Genomic DNA, 23388 nt, shown 5'->3' with positions numbered 1-23388 from the left:
TTGTGGGACTTCCCTGGCGGTCCAGCGGTTACGACTCTGCGCTTCCACTGCAGGGGCCACAGGTTCAATCCTTGGTTGGGGAATTAAGATCCTGCATGCGGCATGGTGTGGCAAAAAAAAAAAAAAAAAGACACACACACACACTTGTGCACGTGTTCTAAGGTTTCTGCGGGATACGTTCCTGGGTGTGAAATTGCTGGGTTAAGGGTATATATATTCAGCATTTACTTAGATCTTGCAGAAAGGTTGTATCAGTTTGCACATCCACCAGCAATGTGTGAGAGATCTGGGTAAGGTAGAATTTTCTAGTTTGTGTGAACCTCATGGATAAAACAACTGTTTGAATTACATTTCAATTATAAATGAGATTGCACATTCTTTTTCATATCTTCTTTGGCCAGTTGTATTTCTTTCTCTGGAATTTATATTGAAGTAAGGTGTGAGGTAGGAATCAAACTTTATTTTGTTTTCCACATCTGACCCAACATGCTTTCAAGCTTTCCTCTCCTTTGCAATAGTTCTAAATTTTGTATAGTCAAAGTTGTCCATGTCTCCTTTATGGCTCCCATCTTTGATGTCATGCTGTTTGACACTGCCTCTGTTGGACAGAGCTCTTTATGCCTGGCTATCCTGGGCCTCCATTGCTCAGGGCCTCACTGGAGCTCTTGTCAGAAGCTTCTCTTGTTTAAGGAGCAGCCCAGGGCCCCCTCCCTTAGCAGAGAGGCAGGAATGGGATGGCTGTCTCTAAGAAGGATGGTGGACCTGTAAGCTTTGTGACTGACATGTCTAGGACCCACGTTTATCCTCATTGCTTTTTCTTTTTAAAATGTTATTATTTTGGGACTTCCCTGGCAGTAGAGTGGTTAAGACTCTGTGCTTCCACTGTAGGGGGCGCGGGTTCGATCCCTGATCAGGGAACCAAGATCTCACATGCCACGCAGTGCAGCCAAAATACATAAATAAATAAAATCTTATTATTTTATTTTTAATCTTCATTCATTCCTTTCTGTTATCTTGCCTATGTTTATTTTGCTTTTTGATTTCTAACTTCTTGACATGAACACTTTAGTTCATTTAATTTTGCTTTCTTTATGTTAGTAAAAATTCACTTATGGTTATGATTTTCCTTGAATAAAGCTTTGACCACCCTCCACATGCACAATTTTTATATTTTTTCACTGTCATTATTCAAAATAGTAATTGCAGCGTGGATTCTCTTTTTCACAAAAGAACGACCTAGGATAGTTCCCTTCCCTTCTGTTTCCTTGTTCTGGTGGCTAGATTTCTAAACCTTTTGTTAATAACATCTGGTCTTACGGCATATAATTTCTGCTTTAAGTTTTTCATTGAGATATAATTCATAGAACATAAAAGTTACCATTTAAAAGTCAAACACAATTTAGTAGTTTCAGTGTATTTACCATGTTGTGCAAACATCTCCATGATCTAATTTCAGAGTATTTCCATCACCCAATTTCTGTTTTTAAAATATTTATTGAGAAACCCACTCACATTAAGTCAAGTAAAAAGGAGAACACTCTCACAGAAATGAAGTGGAGGAACAATAGCTGGACTTCAGAGGAAAAAGAAAGTACCAGGAAGCTACTCTAGGGCTGGGAATCTCTTATTGAACCTCTTTCTTTTCATCTACTCCAATATCTACTCTGTAGATTAGTTTCATTCACTTGAACATGGCGCAACATGACCACCAGCCCCAATTTTATGTAACTCTTTAGATCCACGGTTTGCCACAGTTTTTGTGTCCTAAAATCCTTATTTCCTAAAGGGTCTGATTGCCGTAAGTTGGGTCAGGTGTTCACTCCTGATCCAATCACCTGTGGCCATAATGGATGGTTACTTGCTCACCACCCCCACCCCCCAGCTGCGCTAGGAATGGGGTCAGGTTCCCTTAGAAAGATTATATGGGAAGTGATGTGATGTCCAGCATATCTAATACAATGGCCTGAAATAGGATCCATTTTTAGGAATTATCCATGAGCACTGGAAAAGAAGGCCTTCTCTATGGGCACGATCTGCATGTACACACACAAGCACAGGTACGCACCCACACTTACTTAAGAACAGAGCAGTGCTATTAACTGCTGTAAGACTCTTGAACAGAGAGACGGTGGGTGATTGTGTTGTGGTCTAGCCAGCCTGTTAGTACCATGATGGGAAGTTGAGTGGAGATGTCCCTGTAGAAACTAGACATTCCCACTGCCCATCAGCCTGGGAAGAATTGGACCTGGGAGAGAAAGTGAGGACTTGGAGCAGGGGCTGGTGTAAGGTGTTTTATTTATTTTAAAATTTATTTCATTGAAGTATAGCTGATTTACAATGTTGTGTTAATTTCTACTGTACAGCAAAGTGATTCTGTTATTTATACATATATATATATATACATATATGTGTGTGTGTGTATATATATACACACACACACACACACACATTCTTTTTCATATTCTTTTCCATTATGGTTTATCACAGGGTACTGAATATAGTTCCCTGTGCTATATAGCAGGACCTTGTTGTTTATCCATTCTACATATAATAGTTTGCATCTGCTAACCCTAAACTCCCAATCCATCCCAGTATAAGGTGCTTTAGAGGGAGGAAAAGGTAGCTCCTGTCCTTTCTGAATCCTGAAGGGCACTTCCTCCCATCCTCTGACTGATGACCAGAGCTAGCCAGTCACCTGTGGTAGATTTGGCTGTGCTGTGGCTCCTGCCTGCTCTGCCTTGACCATCTGACAAGCCTTGATGAGCTGCCCAGCCCAGCCCTGGTTGTGTCATGGGGACTAAGAGGAAGGCCTATGTCCATACCCAGCCTGCAGGGCAAAGGGAGCACAAGGCCCCCAGAGTAGCATGACATGGTCCACCCGGAAGGGGACCCTCAGGGACGGGAGGCAGGCCTAGGAGAGTCAAGGCCTGGGAGGGTCAACTGCCCTCCTTCTCAGGAGGTTCTCTCACCATGGGCAGTCTCAGAGAAGGGGAGCTTTGTCATGAAAGCTTCCTTACAACTCTGCTCTTCATTTTTTTCAAATAACCTGCTGGGAAATGAGAAGGATGTCACCTACCTTCCATTACAATTGCTCAATTCTCCACACATTTCTAGCAGTGTTTGCCTTATGTAATTTCTGGTGGGATTTGGTACAGAAAACTGTTTTAATTGCATATTACACTCTTAAAAAATATATATATATATATATTTGGCTGTGCCAGGTCTTAGTTGCAGCATGCAGGCTCTTAGCTGTGGCATGCGGGATCTAGTTCCCTGACCAGGGATTGAACCTGGGCCCCCTGCATCGGGAGCGTGGAGTCTTAACCACTGGACCACCAGGGAAGTCCCACAAATTACTCTTTATCCACAGAAAATATTGATCCATAAAATGACATTTGGTCCAGTTTAATTTTTTTGTCTTGAATTGCATTGCCTAATACTAAATGACCCTGATTTTCTGGTCTCATCTACTTGATATACCTGTGCTCATTCTTTTCCATGTAACCTTTTTGTTTTTAGATCGGTTGTTTTTGGATGTTTTTCTCCACTTCTGTATGGGAAACGTCTATACCACTAATGGATGAGGGGCATCTTGCCCGGCAGGGTAGCTGAGTGGTTGAGCAGGTGTGCTGGTGTGACCCACAGCACACCTCCGTGGGGCTCTCCCGGCACATCTCCTGCCCAGTTGTCATGGATGCTGTGCTGCTCAGCAGTTCTGGGCTGACAACCTGCAAACTCATGGGTCTCCCAAGTAGCTTTGTAAACATGAACTTAAATCATGGCTAGAAAACATCAGTTAACAACTTAGGGAAGCATCACATAAAGAGACAGTGAGAGGCTGTCGCCACCGGGGAGTCAGTGGTGGGCAGCTGTCAGGTTGGAAAGGAGAGGAGAACCATCACCTGGTTCTTCACCTTCACCTTTGTGAAAACCCAAGAGGGAAGCAGAGCCGGGGAGGGAGGGGGAGAGACAGACAGACTGACCTGGAATCTAGCTTTGCCTGGAGCCAGAGGCAGCTTGGGCTTTTTCAGTTTTGTAAGTCAATGAATTCTCTTTTAAATTAAGTTAGTTTAGAGTGGGTTTAACTTGCAACTGAAGAAATCCCAGTAAATCCAGGGCAGGGCCTCCAAAGTCAGTCTGGAACTTCACTGAGCATGAGCAAAGCTCCATATCAAGAATCCCTAGAAAGGAGAAGAATAACTTGGCAATGGCTGCAGCTTAATGTCATCTGTGGCTTGACTGGACACTGTCAGAAGTCTCTTTGATTTTATTTCAGGAATTTTTACATATTTGCTTTCCATATACCTTTCATATTGAGGTGATGAGACAGAACTACGACATTTTTTTGGAACTATTGGAGCCAAATTGTTGCATAAATTTGGGTCAGAATTGCTTTCAGCTGTAAGAGACCGCACAACAACAAACATATTCTCTCTCATCCTCTCCCTCTCTCTCTCTCTCTCACACACACTCACACACACACACTTCTAGAGGTTGCCCCGTGGCAGCAAGACTGCTGGGGGAGTGCCAAGCATGGTGTTCTCTCACCACAGTCAAGAGGAGCAAGTGGGGGCCGGGGCAAAGTCCCTTCTCCAAGGCCTCCCAACAGGCTTAAGCTGAATTCTCTTTAGCCAGAACTGGGTCACACAGGTACCCTGACTGCGGGAGGGGCTGGACAAGTGAACATTCAGCAAATAGAAATGAGATTACCGAGACGGATTTAAACCAATCGTGACTTTCCTCAGGAGCTAGTGGAAGGTCCTATCTTTCTTGAGATTAAAGTATCTCCAGTCGCCACCTGCAAAAAAATTGGATTCTGTGAGCAGGGAAGGGGAGTGGGTGGGAAAGGGCAGTGAGTAAGTAACAAGGTCCACCATATAGGGCACACAGGGCCATGTTTACATTTGGCCTTGATCGGAGGCTGGTTTTGTTTTTGTTTTTAATAGAAATTACCATTTTAATTAAAATGCAGACTGGAGAACTTAGTAGATGAAGAGGAAACACTGGGGGCTTAAAATCCTTGAAAACATCAGAATTTAAAGCCAGAGCCTGGGTTTTTAACCGGGTGGTTTACATGAAGCTCCAACACCTAGCATAATGCTGACTGGCTGAGTAAATTTGCTTGTTGAATGAATGAACGCATGCCTACCACGGTGATAGCTTTGGGGCTGGTGTGTCAGGAGAACTGAGCTGGTCTGGTTCTGCCACCACTTCCTGTGCGATTCCAAGCTGACCTCTCACAGCTTCTAGTTCTTTCTCAAATGAGGCTTGGCAGGTTGAACTGTGTTTCCCTTCCGTTCTAAAAGGCTTGAGTTCAGATTGCTTTTGACCTCTGTGACCTTCTATTGTTTACTCGTGGGTTCATCTCAGCAGGCAGCCTTTCCAGCCCAGCAAAAGCAGTGTCAAAGCAGCAGCACGGGGCTCAGACGCACAGAGCACAACACAGCCAGCCTCTCCAGGCCGACTTTTTGGAGTAAAGGCCCAAGAAATCAATGTTGCTTAGGTAACACTGTGAGACAGGAAAGGGCGAAAACGTCACCAACAGGCTCTAGAGGGAGACTCAGTGGCTGCACAGGCCTTGGGAGCACCCAGTTCTGCTGAGCCCCACGCTGATCCAGTTTTCTCTCCAGCCTCAAGGATGATGAGGGCTGAGTCTGGGTCCTGGGTCCTGGCCCCGGATTCCTCAGAAGGCAGTCTGGGGGCTTTAGGGGGATGTGTCAAGATGCTTTCAGGCCGGAACAGACGGGCCTCGAAGGTTGGTTACACCCAGCTCCCACCGAAGTCTCTCTTCTCGAATTCATGAGACAGCCCTCGGCGCTAGGAAAGTGGCTGAGAAGGGGGCAGAACAGTAAGTGGCAAACCAGTGACGTGAGGGAGGAAGCGCAAGACCCCAGGATGGGTGGATGTCGGCCTCGTGTTTGGTCAGAAGCAGGTCCAGAGGCAGGCAAGGAGGAAACCAGGCCCTGGCAGGGCAGCAGCCCCGTGAGACCCCTGCCTTCCTCCTCTTGGCGGGCTGCACACAGGTCCCGTGAGCTACAAGAGGTGAGGGGTGCCTGGGATGCAGTTGGGGTGTGTGGCTGGAGAGGAGATGACTGGGGAGAGAGCGTGTATGTGCACAAACCTCTGAGTAGCTGTGCAGAGGGACAGGCCCAGGGAGCAGGGGCTGAGCATAAGCCCCCAGACCATAAGCCCGAGGGGAGGGGCATCTCCGGCACGGCTATAGTCAAGGCAAGAGGTGCACCTGGGAGAGGTATTGGAGCTAAGAACCGTTCTGATTCCTTTCTACCCTGAGGCCGTGGGATTCTAGAAATTCATCAGGATGGACTTGGTAGAAACTCCAGGTATCATCTTCGTAAGAGAGGCAGAAGGAGGGGAAGGAGAGGAAAAAAAGAAAAGCCCACACACAAGTGTACCTTTTTATATAGAATTTGTACAATATATTTCTCTTCATTTGCATATTTTACCCACAACTTAACATCCTTTATACAGGCTGAACTTACTCAGCTGATATAATCAAAATTCTTTCCTTCAACCAAATAAGAAAAATTCAAAATCGTAAACCTGTAAGAAAACAAATTAAAAACGATGATGAAAATAAGTCACTCCTCGTTAGGAACAGCGTCTGTCTGTACAATATACATGGTTTGGAACAGATTTCTTTATAGATTAGGCACATGTTTCCACAACACCTTCATTCCTGCCAGTTTTCTCTCATTCCAGGCAGTCCTGCCTAAGAAGGATCAGAGGGATGTTGGTCTTGATGGAAATCGCGCTTTCGGGTGCTGCTGGCCCAGCTGGGGACCAGGGGAGCGGGGCCTGGCTCAGCGGCGCCACCCAGTGGCTGGAAGCAGAGGCGGGTGGGATGCAGGGGAGCTGGGAGAGGCAGGGCCCTGCCAGGAGAGAGCAGCAGTTGTGGGTGAAGGGGAAACCGAGGCTTATTCTGTGCAAACTGGATACAGAGAGACCAGAATAGCAAGGGTGGTGTACACAGAGAAGCTATGAGGAGTCCAGCGTTTATTTACAGTTTATTTTCCAGGCGGGAGGATGGGGAGCAAAGCTGGTGGCTGGTGGCTGCTGTCAGTTTGAGGCACGGAGGGGTATCGGGGAGGTGGGGGCATGGCGAGGGTAAGCAGTGAGTGCACCATCTCCGTGCTGACCTTCTGTGGAGCCCCTCAGTGAGCCCGAGCGCGCAGTAGGGACCTCTCCTCCCAAGCACGGCACTTCTCTGTGATTTCCCTCCTCACTGCGAGACCCACCCGGGTCTGGGTGGTACGGAGCGTAGGCCCTTCTCTGGGGATGCAGGCAGAGCAAAAGATGAGAAAGCGGCTTCTACCAAGCCAGCAGCGCCTCACACCTCAACACCGTGAGACACCGGGCCAGGCCCGGGCCTTTCCAACACCAGGGTGATGGATGGGCTTCGGGTCACCGAGCTTCAGGAACTGTCCTGTTTCTGTCTCCTTTGAATTCTTCCCTCCATAATGGCTCCACATGCAGCTTGGGGCTGGGCTGAGAATCCAATTCTAGGGCTGCAGAAGGTCGCTGCACCTTGGCCTCCTGACCCAGAAGGCAAAAGTGCTCTTGTGGTGAGACGCTCCTGGGACCAGGAGTCTTGGGCCCTGCAGAGGGGGCTTCCGAGGCCGTGGCAGTGCTGATCTGCTCAACTTGGCCCTGGCTATGATGAGCCTTCCTTGGGTTTGGCCCTGTGTGGGGGACATGCTCGGGCCCAGACCCCCACCCTTAAACGGCAGCTGTGGCTCAAACGTTCTTCAAGTGGCGAGTCCCACTGCGGCTTATCCACGGCACAGGTGCCAACCCAGCCTCACACTCCAAAGCGTGGCTTTGGAAAGAGAAGAGTAATCAGCACTTCAGGGCAAGACTACAACCATTTAAAAAAAAAAAAAAGTGGAAAACAGCATTCATTAGAACTAATGTAGTTATTGCCAGACAAGTGACAGCCAAATAACCACGGAGAGTCCCAGAGGTGGACGTGATGGATTACCACGACCATGGAGCAGAAATACAATCATGTGGTTTTGTTTGTTTTTACTTCTAAGGTAAGGTATCCTCTGACTACACTTCGAGTCTTTAGGTACAGAAGCTAAAGAGTATTCTTCAAGTTCTGCTACTTTCACACAAACCAGTTTGTCCCCCTGAATGACCGATCCACTGGTCATGCCCCCGAGCCTCTCAAGGGAGTTGGTGTGGTCCTTTCTAAGAACACGAGGTGGGAACTGAAATATGTTAAAACAACGAAAACCACGCAGCTGTGCTGGGAGCAGTGCACCGGCAGACGCGCACGGCGGCCCGCTGGCTGTTCCCAAGGGCACTTGTTCTCACCAAGGATTTCTCCGGGACGGCCAAGGCTATGCAGGGGGCCAGTGCGGCAGTGTGTTCCGAACTGAATGGTGGGGACCAGGTGGCAGCCCCGAGGGGCTCTCACTGGTTTTGGTTTGGATGACCCAGTCTCAAGAAGCAAAAGCAAAAGAGGAGCTGCCAGGCTGCTGCTGGAGGTCCTGCTGAGAAAGGTGGCCCAGGGCAGACCCTGTCTTCCCCTGAAGGTCAAGTGCAGGCAGTTCCAGCTCAACGGAGACAGACTCCTTTCCAGAACGGCTGCAGCCAGGTCTTCTTGGGGCTGCGGCTTCTGCAGGGACAGACCCTGGAGGAGGCTGGCCTCTGAACAACCTTCTCAAGGGCCTGCTGCCTGCCCTTTCTGAATAATTTTGCACTGGTCTGCTTATTCTCACATGCTATGGTACATGCGGGTGCCTGGCCTGTGACACGGGAAGTTCTCGGAGACGTGGCGGCTTGGCATTCTAGTTGGGGTGGAAGGGGGAGCTCAAGGAGAGCCAGGCACCGACGCCACAGGAATCTTCCCGAATGAGTTTAGGCATCTGCTCTAAGATCCTTGTGGACAGATTAGCTAGTTCCATGCACACCATACCAAGGGCTAACACTCAACATTCCAGAGGCGGGTGGCCTTGTTTGGGTAGTTGATGGCCAGGCTGACAGCAGCAATGTTCTGCAGGGCCTGTGGAGGGAGAAAGAGTCATCACCAATGTCAAGGACCGGTCACCTGCTGGGTCACTGACTGCTGACAGAACAAGACTCTCAGCTGAGCACCTGAGGGTGGGCAGGCGAGAGGCAGACGCGAGCCAGATGTGGTTCCCCTCACCAGGGGGACCACAGTCTAGAGTGAAAGACAAAGCTATCAAGAAAGACCACATGGAAACTCCAAACGTAGGCAGAATCATCATCACTGTCCCGAGAGGGGAGCAGGTGCAGTTCTGGGGGCTCAGAGGGCACATCTGCCGGGGGGTCTGGGAAAGCCGTTTAGGGAGTGGGGACAGCAGCACAAAAGTGCAGAAGGGAAGAAACAAACAGCCAGTGGGCCCCCCCCACCCCGGAAGCAATCCTGGGAAGGCAGACGCCCTGGAGCCAGGCCAAGGCTGGTCTCCAAGCCAAGGCAGCAGGAGACGAGGGCGGGGGCCGGGGAAGGAAGAGGCGGAAGCAGGGAGAAGAGGCAGAGAGCCAGTCCAGCAAAGTGAACAGGCTGCAGGGAGGGTCAGAATGAGGATTAGGAGGCCGCACACAGCGGCAGGTGAGGGAGGAGCCACAGGAATATGTGATGTGAAGCTTCCCATGTCAAAACAGTCAAATGTCAAGATTTCACTGTGTGAAACCTTGGGACACCACGGGTGGTGATGGCAGGGCTGGCAGGCATCTTTCGGGAGGGGAGGGAGTTTTCACTCCGCCTTCGGGTCTCAGGACGATTCACACAAACCCCTCTGTAGTGGACGGGGGAAGCCCACTTCTAAGCAGGCACTCTGACCCTTTTTTGTAGGAGGACCATAGGTTCACTGAGAAGACTTGCCAGGAACAGAGTGCAGGGCGCTGGCCGGGAGTCCCAGCTGGATGCCCCCTCAAGTGAGACCGCGGGCAAATCTTTCCCTTCTCTGAGCCTCAGCGTCCCCATCTGTCCACTGTGGACGCAGACCACACGCTCTACGATGTTCAAGGAGTCTGTGAGCCTAAGGTTCTCAAAATGTAGTCTGGATCCTGCGGGTTCCCCAGACCCTTTCAGGGGCTCTGCGTCGTAATAATAATACCGAGACATTATTTCTCTTTTTTCACTTTCATACTCTCACGAGTATACAGTGGAGTTTTCCGGAGGCTGCTGTGTGATAATAGAACAACTGAAAGCAGAAACAGATCTGCGAATCCAGCTGTCTTCTGTTAAGGCAGACATTAAAGAGATCTGCAAAAATGGAACACAACGCTACCCTTCTCAAAAACTATTTTGTTTTGAAAAATACCGTTGTTTTTCACAACTGTAGTATTAAATAGAATGAGATTATTTAAAAAAACAAATTGATAAGTGTTTAGCATTTAATTTCTAACTTAATTTCTAAATTTAAAATCTAATTTAATTTCTAACAGTATGTATCAATATATATAACGCACATAAACAAAATCTTTTGGGGATCCTCAGTAATTTAAAAGCGTAAAGGGGCCCTGAGACCCAATAGCTGTCAGAGAGGAGTTCTCCTACCAGGGAAGAAAGTTACATCCAAAAATATCTGAAATCTAACTCTGTAGAAACTTCAGGGATCAGCAAAACTATAAATTTAAGGCACTGGTTGTTCTGGTTTAAAAGCCACAAATTCTTGCTAGTGTCTACTGACCCCACAGTTTAATACCAACGACACTGATAAATGGGGCTCCGTTGCTCTCTGTGACACCAGCAGGAAGTGGCTGACTCGGAACAGAGCTCCGTGTAAAGCCGGGGTGGAGTCTGCACGGGTGCCGGGGGGAGGTTCGGCCACCTGGGGAGGGCATACCTGCGCCGCGCAGCGCAGAAGGTGGTCGTCAGTGGTTAAGGCCAGCAGGTAATCCTGCAGCAGGCCGAGCTCCTGCGGAAAGAGCAGAGGGCAGCTGTCAGCAGGCCACCTGCTAGCACACACCCACCCATGACCCACGGCCCCAGAAGACTCGGGCGGGACACGGCTGCCCACTCCGCTGGGCATCTCACTGCCTGCTTTCCTTGGGAGCCACGGAAGGAACGGGACGATGGGGAGCCAGGTGTCCTGACTCACCGCAGTCTCCTCACTATAAAATGAGGGTGTGAGCTAAAGGGCTCTGAAAGGCCCTTTCATCTCTCACAGTCAGTGAGTCTATTGTGCTGAGGGGAGGGAAAAGAGGAAGAAGAAAGAACCCGTTGGTTTATTTTCCCAAACTCACTGCTGTCAAGGGTCGATCCAGGGCAGTTTCCTTCCCCCTTTGGCATCAGGCCTGAGCAAACAAGCAATCTCGGGGAGGGCCTGGCTCCCCGGGGTGGGAGAGAGGGGAACCCCGGGCCCCAGGCCACGCCTGTCTCCCTGTGCGGGTTTGCCAAGCCCCCACGACACCCCGGGCTCTCAGAGGGCTGTGACCTGAGGCCCAGCGCTGGCCCCAGGCAGCAGACGAAGCAGAGGCCGGGAACCTGGTGGGGAGGCAGGACAGGCCCTCACCTGGGCGTGGTTCTCAGTGACAAAGAAGAGCTCGGTGAGGGCGCGATGCAGGGGCAGCAGGATGCCAGGCTGCGTCACGTCCTCAAACAGGCTGTACTCCATTTGGGTGAAGAGCTGCCACAGGGGCTTCAACAGCATGAGGTCACAGAGGTCGCTGTGGGAGAGGGGTATGGTTTGCTGGGATCACGCCCATCAGACGTCGGACAGACAGAGGGTAGCTGCCGGGCACTGCAGCTCCAACGCTCCCCGCCCCCCTATCCAGTAAAGGCACGACAAGACAGTTCCAGTCACCTCACACCCCCCAAAACAGCCCAAACTATTCACCAATGGCAAATAAAAAAGGGGGCAGCATCTCAACTTCAAACCAGGACTCCGGAGAAAAGGATATCCTCAAGCACGTTCACGTAAATCAACTGCACAGCTTTAAAAATGGTTGTTAAAAACTTCCAGTGACAGTAGAAAAAATCTCAAGGTAAATGTTAAGTGGAAAAGAGCAAGATATGTAACATAAAATGTAAACATTTAAAAACTGTATATGTAGTATTATGTGACCATATTAAAAACAATAGTAAATAAACATATCAAAAATGTTATCAGGGCTTCCCTGGTGGCGCAGTGGTTGAGAGTCCACCTGCCGGTGCAGGGGACACGGGTTCGTGCCCCGGTCCAGGAAGATCCCACATGCCACGGAGCGGCTGGGCCCGTGAGCCATGGCCGCTAAGCCTGCGCGTCCGGAGCCTGTGCTCCGCAACGGGAGAGGCCACAACAGTGAGAGGCCCACATACCGCAAAAAAAAAAAAAAAAAAGGCAAAGGACCTAAAGAGACATCTGTTCAAAGAAGGCATATAAATGGCCAACAGGTACATAAAAAGGTGCTCAATTATCACTAATCATCAGGGAAATGCAAATCAAAACCACAATGAGATATCACCTCACCTGTGTTAGGATGGCTCTCATCAAAAAGATAAGAGAAAGCAAATGCTGGCAAGGATGTCGAGAAAAGGGAGAACCCTTGTGCACTGTTGGTGGGAATGTAAACTGATACAGCCACTATGCAAAACAGTATGGAGGTTCCTCAAGAAATTAAAGCTAGAACTACCAAATGATCCAGCGATCCCACCTCTGGGTATATCCAAAAGAAATGAAATCATTATCTCAAAGAGATTATCAGTACTCCTATGTTCATTGCAGTATTATTCCTAATAGCCAATGTCTGGAAATAATGCCTGTCAATGGACGAATGGATAAAGAAAATGTGGTGTATATACACACAATGAAATATTATTCAGTTATGAGACAAAAGGAAATCCTGCCATTTCCAACAACATAGATGAACCCGGAGGGCGTTATGCTAAGTGAAATAAGCTAGATAAAGAAAGATAAATACTGCATGGTATCACTTTTATGTGGAATCCAAAAAAAAGTCAATCCTATAGAAACAGGGAGTTAGAATGGTAGTTGCCAGGGGCTGGGAAGTGGGGGAAATGGGGAAAGGCTGGTAAAAGGGTATAAACTTTCAGTTATAAGATGAATAAGGTCTGAGGATCTATTATACAACATGGTGACTATAGTTGATAATAGTGTACAATACTATAACACATAACAGAAATTTGCTGAAAAGAAAATTTCAGCAAGAGGGTGAAATTTAAGTGTTGTCACATACCACAAGGTAATGAGGTGATGGATGTATTAGTTAACTCGATTGTGGGAATCCTTTCTCAATGTATAATGTATTATGTATCAAATCATTACCTTCTACACTTTAAATACATTACAATTTTATTTGTCAATTACACCTCAGTAAAGCTGGCGGGGGGGGAAAGAAATAAACTAATTCTAAAATTTACATGGACATGCTGGGTAAAAATAGCCAAGACAATCTTGAAGATGAAGAACCAGTTGAAGGATTTATACTGCTAGATAACGTAAATTTGCTATAAAGCTACGATATCTAAGTGTGGTACTGGCACAAAGATAACCAAAAAGACCAATGGAACAAAAGCAGCCAGGGATGGATCCATGTGTATACGGACACCTTCTCTGTGACAAAGATGGCACTGGAGTGTGGTGAGGGGAAAGGTGGGCTTTTGAGTTAAGTGGAGATCCATGTGAGAAAAAGCAAAGTTTGACCCTACCCTTCAAATCATGCACTAAAATTCATTCCATGTGGATTGTAGACCTAAATATGGAAGAAAAAATGATTAAGCTTTATCTTCATGACCCCAAGGTCAAGTAAGGCAAAATTTTCCTAAATAGCACAATGAAAGCTCTATCATAAAGGAAATGAGTGATGAACTGGAAGACATTAAAATTAGAAACTTCTTTTCATCAAAGACACCACTAACAGAGTGAATGGCAAGCCCTGAAGTGGGGGAGATACTCACAATACAAATACCCAGCAAGGGACTCGTAGCCAGAAGGCAGCTTACCTGTGGGTGCAGCATCGCACGATCCTCAGGAGTAGGTGGATGGCTTTTAACCGCTGATGACCAGTCTGGCGACAGGCCACACCCACCAGCCATTCCCAAATTTTGGCCAACGGGAGGTGCGGCACAACTCTTTCCTCTGACAGCATCTGCTTCAAAATCTCGAATCCTGGCAACCCCCACAACACAGAGACATTTGAAAAATGTAAACTGCTCAAGTTTTAATGAATAGGAGGAAACCACTGTGATCATGTACAGTTCGCCTGAAATTATGCCTTATGTAAAAGTAACATAGGAACACTTTCAGTTCTTCCTTTTTGCAGAATGCCCTGGCAAATTCTAAGAGAACAAGCATCTTTCCTAGGTCTTGACAGATGGCTCTTTAGAAGTTACAACCTGCCAACTCCAGCACATTCACGAGTGACGTGCGTGGGCCTTGCGGACAAATTCGTTGAAGTCTCAGACAAAAGTACCTGCTTTGATCTTAACAAAGATAAGTAACATAATGGCACCGACCCCCAGAGTGTCCCGGGCCGGGAGATCATGCAAACAGAAAGACCAGAGCACACACCTGTCTGGAATCGCCCCAGGTGCCCAGCCGTCACAGTGAATTTGTAGCCCCACTCGGTGTTGCTCATGTCAGAGGTGAAGCGGTAATACAGAGTATCTCCTGGGGCACACAAGAATCAGAAAACAGGTCAGGACGCTGCAGCAACAGGGAAAGGCAAGTGAGCGCTTTCCACTGAGACAGATTCAACACAGTTTTAAACCCCTCAACAATCTCCCTTCTAGATACTTAACGCTAAGAGTCTGTATCCCTCAGTATTTATTTACTACCTGGAAGCTCAAAATCTTTCCATTTCTGCTGAGACCCACTGAAGTTGTGTCGATCCTGCTGAAAGTCACTGCTGCTGGACATGGCCAGCTCGTCACAGCCTTCCTCTGTATTGCACTGAGGATCAAATTTGATTGAGAGGTAGATTGCACCAGGAATGTGAACTTTATCCTAGGAGGGGAAACAAGGACATTCCTGTCATCGCTGGCCACTGGACAGTGACTGAGGGCTTCCTTGTGCCAATCCTGCAGCTAAAACTGGGCATGTAAGAAGGGGTGAGTCACAGCCCCTGCCTTCCAGGAGCTCTCGGCCCAGTGGGGTCCGGGAGCACGCACATGGCTGCAAACACGGCAGGGAGCACACCGTGCAGCCCGGGGCATAGCTCGAAGGAGGCGGGGGGAGGGGAGGGGAGGCGAGGGCAGAAAAGAGTCCCAGTGAAGGGATGTTTGGGTTGCTGTGGAGACTGGGGGCACAGGAGCAGCCTGTCCAGGAGGAAGGAATGGCAGGAGGCAGGTGAGAGAGATGAGCACCTGGGGGGTGCATTCCAGGCAAAGGAAAGAGCCCCGACTGGAAAGCCTGACGTGTTCAAGGAATAACAGGAGCTTGATGTGACTGAGGTACAGGGTGAGCTTTGTGTGCACGTATGCTTGGGAGATGGGGACAGGGGTGACGTGACCCTGGAGAGGCTGGCAGGGACACATGCAGAAGGCTTTGTGTGCTAAAATGAAGCGTCGAGACTTGTCTGGACAGCAGGGGGAGCCCTGGAAAGGTTGTAAGCAGGAGAAAGCCTAGGTTAGGTTTGTGCTGTACCAGGATCACTGTGACAGCTGGTGTGCAGCAAGGCCAGGGCCGGGCAGGCCAGCAGTGGGGGACCAGAGAGGAGCAGAGGGAGGGACCCAGGGAAGGGGAGGAGTCAGGGCAGCGGAGAAGGTAAGGTGATCGCTCTGAGGTAGAACTCGCTAGCTCACTAGGTGTGCCTCCGTGGGGCTGGGGGAGCGGGGACAGAGCCTAGGAGCCGGGGAAGAAAAGAGGCTTAGAAGGTAGAGAGTGAGGAGGTTTATACTTCTGCAAAACGGAACCTCAGCTGGCAACAACCATATCCTGGATTAGTTTCTCCATCGCCCACCACTGTGGCCACAGGCCGTCACCTACTCAGAATGACAGCTCCAACATTTTGAAAAGAGATGAAGAAATGCAAGCAGCACTAAGTCAGTGAGGATAACTGAGGCCGCCCCGCTCCTGACTCATCCAAACTCCTACAGCTCTCTGTCCACGTACAGACTTAAGGATGGAAAAGATGAGGCTTTTCAGTTCTGGGTAATTAAAGGGGTGGGAGACTCCAAGGTGTGGCCAGGTCATCAGGAGATGGACAGTGTGAGGGCTGAACCCAGACCCACACTCAAAGCCTCTGCCAGAGACACCAAGGCCTCATTCTCAGGAGCTTGCTGCAGGAAGAGGAATCTCTCCTCCAGGGCGGGGTGGCCCCTTGCTTTCTATTAAAACAAGGTCAGGAGAAGAGAGGACTTGTCTGTATAGATTCCCGGGACCGGCTTCAGGGAGGCAAACTGCTGCTGAGACCACGGGAGCACTTTCTAGGCCACGTCTGTCCAGGCAGAAAGAGCCGCAGTGGGAGTTGATGAGATTCATGCTACTCAGCAACCCCTGCAGGTCCTGCCAGCTGCGTACCCTGAGGCTGGGCGAGTCTGGCCGACCCGGGATCGTACCTCAAAGTTGGTGTTGTTGTTATACGGGTGTTTCGACTCCCTCACTTGCACCTCCATTCCTGGCTCCTCCATGAACTGGCAGGCAGCCAGGGCCATGGTGCCTAGCATGCTCTCTCGGCACCCCTGGAGCACCTTCTGCAGTATCTGGTGGGACACAGGCAGGAAACATGGGAAGATGGTGACAAAACTTTGTAGTTCAGCTAGAGACTGTGCCCAGGGCTCCTGAGTTCTGCTATGTGGGTCCCCTGGTTCTACACAGAAGGAAGTGGAAGAGATGCTTCCAGCCCTGTGAAAGTTTGCTAACCCAGCACTACTTCAAAAGACCAAGTCGAAGATTTGATTTAAAAACAAAACAAAAGATGATCATCACTTGTCAAGTTGAAACTTAAAATTAGAGCACTGGAGACTTCCCTGGAAGTCCAGTGGTTAGGACTCCGCGCTTCCACTGTACTGGGCACGGGTCTGATCCCTAGTCAGGGAAGTAAGATCCCACAGGCCGCAAGGTGTGGCCAAAGAAAAAACAAAATTAGAGCACTGGACTTAAGAGAATGCACAGACTCTGGTAAGACCCCACGTCTGCCACCCAGAAGCTGGGAGCCTTGGCCAAGCCTCCCGGGCTTGATTTCTTCACCAATAAAACTCCCTGGGTCACAGCGTAACACAGGTATAAGTGCTGGCAGAGTGTCTGACCTGAGGTAGACATTCTAGAAACCATGGTTTAAAACAGAAGACGTAAACCTTCCTGGAAGGCTTCCTGTATTACGGGAACAGGCTGTCAGAATCATAATTAACCCTGTCTCCCAGACTTCACACTGTGTGAGACCCTAGGGGACATGAGAAGAGACAGGCTATCAAGGAGAGTTAGACTCATAAGTCTGAAAACAAAAAAGGAAAACTGCAAGGGCAGGTTTCATGGATCGTTACATCAAACACTCTCTGAGCACCAAGTCTGCCTAGGCCGTGAGCTCGGCTCCAGGCCAGTACTTGGGAGAGTTTAACAGTGACCTGACCCTTCCTTCGTTGCGTTCACACCTGTAAGGGGGCTGTACAGCCACATAGGTAACCTCACTCCAGGAAGGCACTCACTAGAGGAAGCCTATTCAAACCCCCCAGCAGGGGGCTGGGAGGGACACAGAGGAGGAGCAAGTGGGGTGAGCGCCCAGCCCGGCTGCCTAATTACCTTCTCCCACTGGTGCTTTTCTTCCAGCTGCATGAACATATCCAGAATGTAGGTCATGTGGGCAGGGCCGCTCAGCTCCAGGATGTCCTCGCTCACCGGGACGTGCCCTGGCCACTCAGCGAGCAAGGATGCGAGCACGTGGCGGGCGTACAGGACTGCTGTGGCCTCGTTCACGCGGAAGAGGTAGTCCCGCACAGCCCTCTTGCTCTTGCAGTTGAGCTCTTTGTGCAGGAGGGCGGCGCTCTTGCTGCGCCGCTGCTTGGCATAGCTCTGCTGCAGTTCACTCTCCGTGCTGGAGATCAGCTTCTGGGTCACGGGGTTTGACTCCGTGGTGGCCTGGTCACAGCGTGCGGGCCGGGACTGCAACCCAAAGACCACCGTTACAGAGGCCTGGCCTTCTCACAACTGGGGTGGGGGTGGGGCAGACACCTTGCTTCCCAGGTGGGGCCACATACCAAGCATGGTAAGATAATCATGTCTGTATCCACAGCTTTGGCGCTCTGCTCGTCCAGTCTCAGACTCCTGCTGGGCTGCCACCTCTGAGCCAGGGTCCGTATCCTTTCGTCGGTGGTGAGCTCATCCCCGTCAAACCTGAAGAGAAGGAAGGAACACAAAGTTGGGCACCCTAGTTACAGAAAGGCAAGAGTTTAACCTGCAGTGAAACTTGCAGAAATGCCGATCCGGGTTATTTTCCTGTTATTTCGCAATTACGTTATTACGTTCCATATTTCACACGCTAGATTCACAGTGTTCATCTATTCGTGCACGCAAACATGCACACAAACAGACACGCAGGGCTTCCCTGGTGGCGCAGTGGTTGAGAGTCCGCCTGCCGATGTAGGGGACACAGGTTCGTGCCTCAGTCCGGGAAGATCCCACATGCCGCGGAGCGACTGGGCCCGTGAGCCATGGCCGCTGAGCCTGCGCGTCCGGAGCCTGTGCTCCGCAACGGGAGAGGCCGCAACAGTGAGAGGCCCGCGTACCGCAAAAAAAAAAAAAAAAAAAAAAAAAAAAAACGGGCACACAAACGTGCACGCGTGCCCATGTGCCCAAAGCAGAGATGCAAGCCATCCCTTAGGATCCATTCTTCCTTTCATTTAGAAACAAAGTTCCCTGAAGTTTTAGCAAGATACACAATCACCCAGCTGGAGACACAGTTCCCAGTCCTCCTAGCAGCAATGCAACTAGGGTCATGCCAACGGGAGGCCAGTGAGGTAACGTGTGCCATTTCCGCAGCCTGCCCTCAAACAACTGGGTTAAGGATGAGCTCCTTTCCCCACCTTCCCCCTTTCTTCTGGGCTGGAACAAAGAGCTGGTGTCGGGGAGCCAGCTCTGACGACACAGATGAGGATGGCACCCTTGGGGGTGCGGGGTCCCTTGTGAAGCAGACCGCCCACCCACCCTAGGCTGCTGCCTACCTCTGGACTGCGCCGTGAGAGGGAAAACAAATTCCATCTTCCTTGACCATGATACTTCTGTGTCCTAACTGATGCAACCCCGCCTCCCCTCACAAAGGAGTTGAGGCAGTAGATAAGAAATACAGACGGGAAAATAGAAAGATGAAATAAAAGAGAATTAAATTGGAATTGGATATAAATCAGAATAGGAAGTCAAACCTAGGATGTGGGGGATGGAGGAGGAGATCAGTTGCAGAAACAGAAAGTTCTCCACAAATTTAAGAGCTGGGCCCGAGAACTAGCTCTGAACTTCCTGGCCAAGAGGAAGGGTATATTGTTAATTTTATAATAATCCTTGAAGAAAAAACATGAAAATAATGTACAGAAGTGAAAAAACAAACAAACGAAAGGACACTTCTGACCAGAATGTACCAGAAGGTCCTGCTCTGCACTGTTTGCTCCCTGGGCTGACGTGGGAGAGAAACCTTGGCGTCTGTGTCAAAACTCTGCCCCCACAACGAGTTTACTCTAAGAGGCAGACTGTGAATATAAAGCTCTTCCTAAAGGAGAAGCACACAACACAACTCAAAGATGAGCCATGCGGTGTGGCACAGCCAGCTTTCATGTCACTTTACGAAGAAATGAAAACCAACTGCTCTTTGGCCCGTCGGGAGTTTTTATCCAGATCTAGTTGGCAGGAGGTAAACAGAGTCCCGCCCTTACTTGTTGCCTCACTCACTACACTTTGGCTGCATCTAAATGTCCCTTACCTCTTCTGAACCTCCAGGAAGAAAGAGTCGGTCCTCTTCATCTGCAGTTCGTATATGGCCCGGAGAACGTGCAGAGGGGCATTGAGGGCGTCGTGAGCCATCTGAAGGCCACGAGGAGGAAGGAGAAGAGAGACAAGTTAAACTGCTTTAACACGTTATTGATGATCTGACCTCAAAAGTGATAAAACAATTATGTCCTAAAGTTACCACAAGTTATAATTTAAGAACATCACATGGGCACTTCATGTATATAAGATTATAAGCCCTAAAACATGGACTGTAAAATCTGCATTACTGTTATAAATTCAAAGGAAGATATAAAACATGGAAACACCAAAAAAAAAAAAAAGTCATGCAAACAAATGTACTGTTAATAGTCAATAATTACCCACCAAATTGAATTCATTGCTAGCTTCTCTGTAGCAGCTGCCTTGCACTCAAGTTTGTTAAGTGGCACATAAATCTAAGTACTGGACTTTCTTTTGATGTTTTTAAAAACTGTACTTGCTTTTCTTATATCCACCCCATACTCTCTGTTTACTCTTCACACAGTTAGACCCTTTGAAGTCCAAGCCCTTGCCCATTTTCACATCATTCTGAGGAAGAGTGGACTATCCAGGGAAAGTAGGAGTGTGTCTGAGAAACTGTGAGGGCAGACTGTCACCTGGGGATTTATGGACAGGCCTGAAATTACGTGCAAAATTTTACAAAAGTATTTGCAAGTATAGTTTATGGGAGAAACGGTCTAAAGTTTTTGGGTCCATGACCCCCAAACATGAAGAACTACTGTTGTAATAGGGCTTTTCCATCCCTCTGGACGAATTCTGCACAATACCGACTGAGTCTTCAGGAAGTGCGTTCTCAGGACATCAGTCTGAAGCATTTTCACATGGAGGCTAAAACACAGTCCAAGCCAAAGAGAATCCATTCCTTAGAGTCCCTTCCTCAGTCCACACCATGACCCAAGAACGTACCAAGAAACATATTCTGGTGGGCTCATCCAGGCTTTCGAGAGGGTCTAGCTTTTTCTGCTCTGGCTCACCCGGGCTGCTGACTGACCGTTCCACCTCTTCCTCTTGGTCCCCTCGCTCATCCAGCTCCAGCTCTCCATGCTCAGCCAAAGTGCTGATCTCCTTTTTTGAGGAGTACAGCATGATGGACAAAATCTACACAGAAAGAAAATCAGGCAGGGCAGGAACATGAGTGTTTAGTGGGTGAGATCTTTAACCCTCAAAGGGTAGAAAATACCTGACCGAACCTTTTAAAAGACATCAGAATTCACAAAAAGAATGTAAAATTAGCAAAGAAATATGAAAACATGTTCAACCATACTTACAATCAAAGAAATGCTGACTAAAAACTACAAGGGACCTTTGTGTTTAACTTTGCCACTGATGGTGTAAGTTGTTATCATCCTTTTAGAAGGCATTTTGGTGAAATGTAAAGAGCTATACAAATGTTCATAACCTTTGACCTGGTAACTCACCTTCTAGGAATAATGTAAAATGTGTAAAAAGTTATACTCCTGATATGGTCAATGAAGCACTTAATAATGGCAAAAAACTGAAACCCATCTTTATGGATCATCTGCAGCCACTAAAGATGGTCGTTATGGGGCTTCCCTGTTGGCGCAGTGGTTGAGAGTCCACCTGCTGATGCAGGGGACGCAGGTTCGTGCTCCGGTCCGGGAGGATCCCACATGCCGCGGAGCGGCTGGGCCCGTGAGCCATGGCCGCTGGGCCTGTGCGTCCAGAGCCTGTGCTCCGCGACGGGAGAGGCCACAACAGTGAGAGGCCCATGTACCGCAAAAAAAAAAAAAAAAAGATGGTTGTTATGAAAACTACCTAGCAACTTAGAAAAATGGCCATCACATGACCTCAATTTATTTCAACAGTGTGCTTCATTGTACAATCTAAACCTATGTATGTAATATAAACACAGAAGGAAAAAAATTAGAAAAAGGAAATACACATAATACTAACGGTAGCTGTGTTTGGGGGGGATGAAATTTGGAGTTTTTCTTTTTTTTCTATTTTTCAAACTTTCTGAATATAAAAAATATAAGTTTTTGAATGCAAAAAATTTTTACTTTAAAATATTTCCTAAAGAACAAGAGCTCAAATGCTCACCAGGTTATCCATTAATATGTTTTAGCGTATTTTCCTAAAACCTAACCAAATCCTCCTGTGGCAACTGAGAGCTGTTTCCTGGAGCTCAGGCCTCTGTGTGACTGAGAATGGCCAGCTGAGCACCCCCATACAGCAGCAGCCTTTTCTGACCTGAAGCTGACACTTGGCACAGAAACGTCCCAGGGAACCACAGTAATTCCACTAAGAAAAATCTAAGGCCTATGGCGAAAAGTAATAAAATGAAAATTATCAACTAAAATCCTACATAAGGTAAACATAAGTGAGGACAAATTTAGGAATTGATTTTAGCTCAAAGGAATTTTAAAGGGAAATAATAATTCAAGGGCAGATTTACTACCATGATATAACTGGTCAACCGTTTGTTTCCACAAAATACTTCTCTTCCAATGTTCTTTGAACAAACATCAAATTCATTTTCCCTGACAAGGGAGGACAGGTGTCATAATCTCTATTTTCAAAAAGGAAGACAAATATAAGACACTGTTTTAACGACTGCACCAGATGAGAGTGCACAGGGCAGAAGCAGCTGTAACTGACTGGTGGTTCTAACTCCCAGGCCAGTAAATCTGCAGCAGAAAGCAGCAGCAGGGATCACCCTGGTCCCTTACTTCCAGGTCCCGGAGGAGCCACGTTTTACTGAAGCCGGTCCCTTTGCTGCACTTTTTCACCAGCAGCTTCAGCAAATCAGTCTGAAGGAAGGTAGCATGGGTCTCTTCAAAACCATGAGCCTGCCAAACAGAAAAAGAATGATATGCAACTGCCTCAGAGTGAAAAAGGTAAGGGGCACTCGGGGAGAAGCAGGCCTCTGTCAGAGCCCAGTCTCAGCTAGTGGCCCAAGTTCACCTTCTGGTGAAAATTCCAGAGTCAACGGGGAGGATGAAACTCTGAACCTGAGCCATAACCTAAGTCTGTTCGCTAATTCATTCACTCAACAAGTATTTCTGAAGCCTTGTACATTCTATGTGCTGAGTTCTGTGCTAAGAACAGAGGTTTTATGTCCCTCTCCTGCTCTCTACCTTCCAAAAGCTTCCCACTGCCCTGCAGACTGAAATCCGAGTCCCTATTCATAGCTGACAAGGTCCTGCAGGCTCCCTGCCTGTCTCTGTGGTCTCATCTCCTCCTCGGCACTGTCCTGAGGCCCTAAGGTAGTTCCTTCTACTCCCTGACAACCAGGCCTGGAGTTTGACCTCTTCCAGGATGTAATGCTCTGCCCAGACTCCTTATCTATCACCTCAGATAGGCTCTTTCTGACTCAGGGTGGATTTCCTGGCAGGCTCTTTGCTGTCTCCCTCGCAGTTTAGGCTGAAAGCTCCATGACAGCAGGGACATTCTTTCTAGTTCAACACTACGTACTCAGTTCCATCTGGCCATTTGTCAGTTCCATCTGACAAATAGACAA

The 23388-nt window shown here is 48.4% G+C and overlaps 1 protein-coding gene across 4 annotated transcripts in view; it reads right to left on the bottom strand.

Annotated features, from left to right (window-relative positions):
• Window positions 1-7899: 7899 nt before the first annotated feature.
• ZZEF1 (zinc finger ZZ-type and EF-hand domain containing 1) overlaps window positions 7900-23388 on the bottom strand; it is a 114994-nt gene continuing 99505 nt past the window's right edge. For 2 of the 4 annotated variants that reach the window (XM_082603120.1, XM_082603121.1), the window contains exons 44-55: window positions 22598-22717; window positions 20814-21005; window positions 19840-19940; window positions 18128-18263; window positions 17673-18032; window positions 16493-16636; window positions 14771-14939; window positions 14505-14603; window positions 13937-14102; window positions 11508-11661; window positions 10839-10910; window positions 7900-9028 (exon numbers count right to left, since the gene is read on the bottom strand). In XM_082603120.1, the coding sequence (XP_082459246.1) occupies window positions 8948-9028; window positions 10839-10910; window positions 11508-11661; window positions 13937-14102; window positions 14505-14603; window positions 14771-14939; window positions 16493-16636; window positions 17673-18032; window positions 18128-18263; window positions 19840-19940; window positions 20814-21005; window positions 22598-22717 (1794 nt within the window). In that variant the 3' untranslated portion in view covers window positions 7900-8947. The other 2 variants (XM_082603118.1, XM_082603119.1) reach the window with 1 other exon arrangement.

This window comes from Mesoplodon mirus, assembly GCF_964341445.2.
Source record: "Mesoplodon mirus genome assembly, chromosome: 18".
Lineage (NCBI taxonomy): Eukaryota > Metazoa > Chordata > Mammalia > Artiodactyla > Ziphiidae > Mesoplodon > Mesoplodon mirus.
This window is presented reverse-complemented; position numbering and strand designations above follow the sequence as displayed.